Source organism: Hypomesus nipponensis, chromosome 28 (assembly GCF_054491055.1).
Source record: "Hypomesus nipponensis isolate SF chromosome 28, ASM5449105v1, whole genome shotgun sequence".
In the NCBI taxonomy this organism is placed as follows: domain Eukaryota; kingdom Metazoa; phylum Chordata; class Actinopteri; order Osmeriformes; family Osmeridae; genus Hypomesus; species Hypomesus nipponensis.
Window position 1 is genome coordinate 8,546,823 of NC_140388.1, and position 8,040 is coordinate 8,554,862.

The 8,040-nt window shown below is 49.0% G+C and overlaps 1 protein-coding gene across 3 annotated transcripts; it reads right to left on the reverse strand.

Annotated features, from left to right (window-relative positions):
- Positions 1 to 107: 107 nt before the first annotated feature.
- On the reverse strand, positions 108 to 7,992 carry dgcr8 (DGCR8 microprocessor complex subunit). 3 transcript variants are annotated; one of them, XM_084694744.1, is made up of 15 exons: positions 7,682 to 7,992; positions 6,845 to 7,061; positions 6,070 to 6,703; positions 5,663 to 5,831; positions 5,197 to 5,339; positions 4,680 to 5,028; positions 4,316 to 4,513; positions 4,129 to 4,230; positions 3,924 to 4,022; positions 3,515 to 3,597; positions 3,307 to 3,407; positions 3,018 to 3,124; positions 2,762 to 2,889; positions 2,498 to 2,611; positions 108 to 2,395 (listed from the first exon to the last, which is right to left on the reverse strand). In XM_084694744.1, exons 3-15 carry the CDS (start codon positions 6,643 to 6,645, stop codon positions 2,312 to 2,314), a joined length of 2,253 nt encoding a protein of 750 aa, XP_084550870.1. In that variant the 5' UTR covers positions 6,646 to 6,703; positions 6,845 to 7,061; positions 7,682 to 7,992; the 3' UTR covers positions 108 to 2,311. The 3 variants fall into 3 exon arrangements, with proteins under 3 accessions (XP_084550870.1, XP_084550869.1, XP_084550868.1); XM_084694743.1 differs by having other exon boundaries at positions 6,070 to 7,056; XM_084694742.1 differs by having other exon boundaries at positions 6,070 to 7,061.
- Positions 7,993 to 8,040: the final 48 nt, after the last annotated feature.

The window sequence follows — 8,040 nt, forward strand, 5'->3', positions numbered from 1 at the left end:
AGAGGTATGTGCTTCAGCACACATCTGGGATTTGCAGAAAGCTACCCCTCAATAATCTTAAACAGAAGTTCCAGACAAGGTTCCACTGCTAAGGAACAAGAATCCTGTGTGGTCAAATCAAATCAAATTTATTTGTAAAGTCCTTTTTACACGCAAGCATGTCACAGAGGGCTTCACATACGCCCATAGAACTGCCCCTCAACCAACCTAAACCCTCAAGGTGTAGATAAAGGGTTGGGGGGAGATCTTAACTTGACTTCCAAGTACAGATATTCTTATCCATCTAGACACGAGAGAGGACAGTTAATTCATGACAATTTTATTTGCATAAACAAATATCACTGAAAGTCAGAGATCCAAGTTGCAGTAGGTACTTCATTTTCTAGGCAGCAATATCTCAAGCAAACAATCCATCATTACAACTCCAATGGTAACAAGTGTAAAAGCTCTTTTTTGCGCACATACTAAACACACATACTTGGCAAGACAGAGCACATAAACATGAGCCAGGGGAAAAGCACATTCTTCAGGCAGTCTAACTACATCAGCAGTTGTGTCCATAACCACCGGGACAGATGCAGACCAAATATTTCACACGATGAAATGCACAAAAGTTAATATTTTTGTTCCAGGAAGTGTTGCATCTTTTTGTATCCTGCCTTTTATATATATATATTTATAGATATAATGGTGGCATTTGCAGCAACCCTAGTAATGTTCCTCTATAAAAATGCATAAGACTGAATTAAAGCTTTGGTTCCCACTGCTTGTTTAGACTACTGTTGTTCTAAAAGACGTGATCAAGGTTCGCTCGAGGTAAAAGTGTGCCAACTTCATTTTTGTAGATTTGTTGGGAATCCTATTACACCATACATTAGTTTGCCAGAGTTAGAACACATGATGAGAACGGATGATCTTTTTTCACAAAGATGACAAACGTACACAAACCAGAATTAGACGACTCTTAAAAATATGCACATGCGAGAGGCAGTTTTTTTCCTTTCTTTTCCCCGTCTTCTCATTGCTTTACACCATAAAAACCAACACAGTCTAAACCATAAATGCTGAATTAAGGAAATGGTCTTTAAATTCTCCTTTGGGGAGCGGGGTGGGGTTAGGTCCAATAAATTCTCTCTCAAGGGAGCCCTTAATGACATAACTAAGGCAACATGTAGTCAAGGGTTATCCTATACAAGGACACCACAATGAGGCCGTCCTAGCAACCAAGATTGAAGGGCATGGCATCTATGTCACTTAAATGGTAGGGAGCGAGCGAACGCATCTAAAATCAGAAAACCTAACTGAAGTCCAGATCTTAGGACTGTAACATTACCATGTGTATATCTCCTTGGCCAACCTGCCTACAGTACTCCAAGCCCTTGTGCTTGTGTTCTCTACAGTGCTTAGATGGAAAGCAGGACGTTAGCTAAACAGACCGGCTTGTTCAGCTCATCTGGTGATATGTTTCTTCCTGAATTCTATCAACGGAAAAATAAAAAAAGACACGCTATTCAAATGACGTTCTCCATGTTTCGGGGTTTTGGAAAAAAATTGTTCACTCCACTCACTTGAACTGTGAGAGTGTAACAAACTGAATTGAACCATGAGTGCAGAGAACTATACACCTGAATTTGGGTAATTTACCAGAATCAGTTTTACCGTGCAAATCAAAACAAGCTGGCCAATCTGCAGACAAAAGCATATTAATAATACGACTACTCACCAACCAAATTATACAAAACATCAACCATCAACTATAAAGCCAAGACAACAGCAAACAGATCAATATTCCATTTCGTACCCGATGAAAAGTTTAAATTGCTGAAGCAGACCACGACTAATCCTACTACTCTCCAAATAAGAGACCTGCAGCTGAAACTTGGAGTGACCTTGAAATGTTCACCATCCCGTGACAAAAATGAATCTATAGTGGTTGTCAGCAGTTATGGGGGGGGGGGGGGGGGCCGCAGAGTTTTCAGTTTGTCGAAGCCTCCTCCTGCCGTGTGGGTGGTTTCAGTTTAAGTGCTGTGTGGAGGACACAACAGGAGAGGGGTCCACGCTGGTCTCTCTCGCTCTCATATCTATAGTGACCATCCCCTGACCGTGCACCAGACACCAACACAGCGCGGGTATAGAGAGGGGAACAGTGCTACACATGACCCTTCTCTAGGAACTCTTCACATCTATTGCCATGTCACAAGGATGCATTCATGGTTGGATGGTGGACAGGTGGCGTTTAGTGTAACGAGTGACTGCACTGTGTGTGTGTGTGGGTGGTCAGTGAGGGGGCCGGGCTGGCCTGCAGTGAGGCCTACACGTCCACAGTGCACAGGGGCTCGCTCCCGGGCTGAGCTGACTCCATGATGGTCATCTTGGGCTTCTTGCGCGTTTCCTCCTGAGGCAAGAGACAAGGGCGTCGTTAGCAGAAGGAACAACCCCATCTAAAAGAGGGTGTTAACAGACTGTGCCCACCCCGTCGCTCGCGTTCCCCACTCACCCTTTCCTTGGCCAGCTTCTTCATCTCTTCTTGCAGTTTGTTCAGGATGTGAAGGTTTGGCTTGTTCTTTTTGGCAAACTGCTGCAGCTCGATCACGCTCTTGTCCGAATTCTCCTACAGGCACCAAACAAACACCCAGATCCACCTTCGGTCAACAGCCGAAACGTGCACATCACGACCGATTTGATCGGAGTTCTCATCTCGCCGTGTGTCCCCCCCCCCCCCCGGCCTGGCCGGTGGTGTCGGCTGTGCGGACGTGGTTACCTTCTTCACCATCTTATTGCTCTCCCGGCCGTACATGCGCAGGAGGGAACCCCAGTTCTTGACGTGGGGGTGGAGCATCTGCAGGATCTTCTGGGAGGCCAGCTGCTTCCCCACCCGCTTGTTCTTGCCTGGAGACAAGGAGGAACAGAGCGTCACCCCTCGGCTGAAACCCAACAGGCTGGAACTGGTTTTCGATAGGGGAGATCAGCCAGGGATGGCGTGGTGTGGGTGTGTGGGGTGGAGTCGTGCTACTTACACCACCCTCGCACAGTGTGTTTGCCACACGTCATGACGTATTCGCTCTTCTGGTTCTTGCCAGGGATCACCTCAAACTGGATGCTGGTGTCGCCCATCCCATGGTTTCTGCAGGGACACGAACCATGGAGTTACGACCATATGACTTTACCATGATGTGGGTTTACTGTGAGCGTTTTACAGGATATGGGTTTACTATGACACGAGTTTACAATGACATCGATTTACGGCATCACAGTTAAAGCCGTGGATGTCCTGAAGACATTTCTAACCCGTGTCATGCGTCTTACCTCTTAAGGCACTCATGTAGAATCTGATATGGTGAGAGCAAGCCTGCTTTATTAGTCAGCTCGTACACCCTCGAATCTTCAATACTGATATGATTAAAATACTGGAAGAAAGATATGTTCATAAGTCATCAATTTACTCCTTGTACCAGTAGTCACTTATTATAGATTATTCAAGTTAAATATCTCTAGATCGTGGGTTGCCAGGTACCTCCAGTTCATCCCCCTCTGCGGGCTTCTCTTCGGACGTCTGCTTCACAAAGTCAGGGATGAGGATCTCCAGTGTGGCTCGAGCTGCGGGTGAGACCATGAGCACACGTCACACCCAGGGCCTCAGCAGGAATGAACACTGCTGCTGAGGTTCACTCTGCTGCAAACTGCCCTGTGCTTTATGTGACTTCAAATGTCCTAAACGGCCGTGGGCCAGGTATTAGGGGTAAATCGTAGTGATACACTGTAGTGAGAGCTCAACTGCGTGTATCTCGGCGGACTAGCATGGGTGAGGGGAAAGTTCAGGGCAGGCTCCTGTTATACTTCCTATATGCGCCATTTGTACATTTAGCTTTTTTCCCCATTTAGCGTTTGCTAGATGTATAAAATATAGAAAAAAGGGAAGTTACCAGCTTTATTCTTGGCCAGTTTTTTACTGCTGGCGGTTCCTGTTCCGTAGGTCACTCCATCAATGATGACCGACGCTCCAAAGGGCTCACTTGGGTTCTCTGGAGGAACCAAACAGGCACACAGCTCTCATGCTAGAGCTCAATGTCACATATACTAGTAGCTAAAACAGAAGACATGTTAGAATAGGGGAATCGACTGACTTACCACATTCAAAAAAGTTGTAAACAGGGCGGACCTTAAGGACACGTTGCATATATTCATGTAGGATGCAAACTTCGGACTTCCCGTTAGGGTTGATGACAAACTCTGAAAAAAACGAAAGCAGAGCAGATCAGACCTGGGCAAGATGGAACGCAGTTCATTTGCCGTCCACCGGGTGTCGTCGGCGCACCTTTCTTGGTGGGGGCGTCCTGGACAGACAGAGTGATGAGCTTCTGGTTGGCAGGCAGGATGGGCCGCTCCGACTCGGCCTGCTTCCTCTTCATGTCCCGGTTGAACTGGCGGCGCTCGGCCCAGGTCCTGAACTTCTTCACGGTCACCTGCTCAAAGTCGAAACACTTCTCCAGGTAGCTGCGGAACTCCTCGATGTCTGGGTCCAACACGGAGAAAGAGAGGCATGTTGGAGCCATCCAAGTCACCCCCAATCTAACCTTCACACTCAAGTCAGGTTGTTGCCTTTTTTTAATTTTTATTTAATATTAGAGCAACCAAAACTATTGGATCAATCGTTGAAACGGAATCGCTTAAACGCTTACCTATCGACTCGTCCTTGCACACCTCCACCTTGGCTTTGACCTGGCCCAGGGCCCCCTGGGCTGTTTCCCACCCCTGGGGCCCCTTCGGCTTGGGGCGGGCGTCCAGGGCCGGCTCCGTGTCTGGGCCCGCGCCCTCCGTCTCCTCCACCTCGGCGGCCGGCGTGGGGGTCTCCTCCTGGGCCGTGGAGTCGGGCTCGTCCGGCCTCTCCACAGAGTCGGCCTCCTCGCCGGGCTTCGCCGGAGACACCTCGGCGGCGGGGGTCACCTCGCCGTTCAGGTCGCGCTCCTCCTGGTTCTTCATCTTCCTGTAGTGCAGGCAGGGAATGCTGCTGGTGGGAGGGTCGTGTTTCTGGGGAGCACATCACAGGGGAGAGGGGGGGAGGCATCAAAGGAACAGGAGAACACAGCTTCTGTCCACAGTCCGGGTCTCAGGTACAAGTCCCGAACCACGAGAAGAACAACCCTGCTGTGATGCGTTGGGTTGAAAAAGGTGGGCGTTTTGAACGCATGTCTTTACCCGTATGCTCCCAGTCCCCAGAAAGTAGGGCCTGGACCAGCTGACCACCCTGGTCTCCCTGTGGAGGTAAACTGGAATGCCCGAGTTATGGAATGTCATGATCCAGCCATCCGGGAGGGGCTCAGTGGGGGGGCGCCCACGACCTGGGGACCACAACCGCGTCAGTCTCCAACCACCACACAGAAGGTTCGCACACATGATATGTGTATTTATTTTCTTTAAGTACACTTCATTAACCTATTGTGTGTCGACACTGAAAATATCTAATAAAAATGAAGCTTTACGAGAGCACCCGTCAGAACCATGCAACCACACCAGCATTAAAACTCATGGTTTTGGCATGGATATTAATGTAACCCGAATGTAAAAAGAACGGTCCTGCTTGTAAACTTTACAGTTGGTCAGACAGCGCCGAAGCGTCGCTGACTCGCCCCAGAGCCCAGTGACCCCGCTGTCCACCACTCACTCTTCAGGACTGTCTTGATCTTGGTCATCATGGGCTGAACGCCCTCCTCCCCGTCAGACGGATGGTCGCGGTCGCTGTCCCCGCCGTACTTGTCCTCGGCCAGGCGCATCTTCTTGGGCACGGGCATGCCCTCCTCCAGGAGGGCGTCCACGTCATTGTCAAAGTCCTCCTGGAAGAGAGAGCCATTGAGGGGGGGGGGAGGGGAAGAGAGGAGGAGGAGGGGGACATCCCTAGCTTTGAGCGGTTGTGTGTGCTCTGAGGTAGTGCAGGAGGGGAATAACACAGAGGACAGGGCAGAGAGTGTCTAAGGGTGTACTGTGGTGATACTGGGAGGGGGGGGTGTGCTGATTATATTCAACTGATGTGATGCTCCAGCCACACCGGCAGGGGGGCCTCTGCTCACATACCTCGTACGAGTAGTTCAGGCCTTCGTCATCCACCTGCTCCTGCTGAATTATCACCTCAGACCTGAACCCGCCCTGGTCGCCGTAGTCGGGGTCCAGGAAGTTCTCGCTGAAGTCCTCCAGCTCGTCGAGGACGGCGAACTCCACGTTGTTCTCCAGGTCTGCCTCCACCTCCTCCCCTCCTCCCCTGACAGGGCAACCGGCCGAGTTCCCCACACCTGAGCTACCCTCCACAGGCCCCGGCACTGTGGCATCATGCAACCCACCGTTCACCCTCTCGGCGCCGGCTTCCCCTCCGCCCTCCTGTCCTACGCCTGTGTAGAGCACCTTCCTGTCTTTGCTGTTGCAGGTCTCCGCAAAGCTCACGCTGATCTTAACGTCTCGGAGCAACTTGAGGTCGGGGAGGAACTTGGTGACGGGGGGAGCGTGGCGGGCTGTTCTGGGGCAGGGGGGGTTGGGGTCACCGTCGTCGGACGGTTGACTACAGAAGGACAAGGAGCCCTTGGTGAGGAGCTGAAGCTGCTGTTCTGCCCCTGCCGGGGTTAAGGTGTGTCCATCACCACCAGAGCTAACGTCCATTTCCTCTGCGTCACTGGACGTTTGCAGGGGAGGTGGTGGAGGTGCATTACCATTAAGGCTGTCCTTGTTTGAATCAGGGGGTTCCAAAGGAAGGGGGGGTAACACATCATCTATCTCCATAACGACTGGCTAACGGCTGACAAACCAAATATAAATGCTCTTCGCGCTGACCCTGACTGCACAATCTACTTCTAATTACCTTTCAGGCAAAACATGCAGAAGCACAACAAACGAAAGCCCACGTCCCTGTATTGACCAAGTACCAGTCTTGAATACGTTAAGCTGACTACATTGTTCTTTTCATTAATGTAGACAGCTTTTTAGAATCACTGTCTCAATTATTGGAAATCACAATGCATTCAGCTTATATGTTGCTTGAGTCTAGGATCTGCTCATCCTCCTCCGTCGTATCTGTCCTATGAAACAAAAAGATAACACCAAAAATAATTGAATACTTCAAAATAATTTGAGTGACCTAATGCTTGATCGTGGTTGAGTTGATAAAGAAAATATGTTGCTAGCTGGCAACCGAGTGCACAAATTCGGCTTCACGTAGCCAATTATATTAAATATTAATAGTAACACCAGCTAGTTATGTGTCGACTAGCGTTATAAGAATAACGTGTTGCTAGCTAGCTAACGACTGAATGGAACTGACTCATTGTCTGTTGGCTCAATAATCACCTGTTAGTTAGCTAGACTAGCTAGCTACTAGACGTAGGCTACTGATTGACAGCTGAGTACATCTTGAACGGGTTATTTGATTGCATTTAAAATATAACACTTGCAATTACAGGCAGTATTCAAGTACAATCTAGACTTTAGTCCGCTAGCTGGCTAATTACTGTAGCTAATTGGTAGCTAGCAACTAGCTAACTAGCCAACTTAAAGAGAGCTAGCTACAGTAGCTAGCGTTCTTCTGTCTGGCTAGTGGAAGTTCTTCGTTCTCCTTCAACCATGCAAGCAAATCAACTGCTTGCTAATTTAAGTATTAAAGATGTCTGTGTGAAATCAGATGCTGTATTTCGATACTCACCAACAGAATAGTTTATGATCTTCCAGTCTAATCAGTTAACAGACAATTTTAAGATAACACTGCACACAGCTCAATTCCTTGGTCCGCCATCTTGCAGACAGCTGCAATCAGCACACATAAGCCCCTCCCCAGCCCATACCGGCTTTTTCAAGATTGACACATCATGAATCCAATTACTATTTAGCTCTTCACAAACAGACCAACCATCAGTCCGCAAAGGCGGGTTTCTCTCCAGGACGAAATACTGCGGGAATAACCAGACCAATCAAACTTCAGAAGTTCCCCCAACTGACCAATGAAATAGGAAGTAGTAAACTGAGTGCAGTGCCCCAGTCAGCCGGTAGAGGCTGAAAGTATAC

Bases quoted from the DNA above. Each gene is read 5' to 3' on its own strand.
- dgcr8 (XM_084694743.1), bottom strand. From the start codon at position 6,765: ATGGAGATAGATGATGTGTTACCCCCCCTTCCTTTGGAACCCCCTGAT. The intron at 5,832-6,069 runs GTATGTGAGCAG...TCTCTCTTCCAG, and splicing joins GCCTGAACTACTCGTACGAG to GAGGACTTTGACAATGACGT. The intron at 3,408-3,514 runs GTACCTGGCAAC...TCTTTCTTCCAG, and splicing joins CAGAGGGGGATGAACTGGAG to TATTTTAATCATATCAGTAT.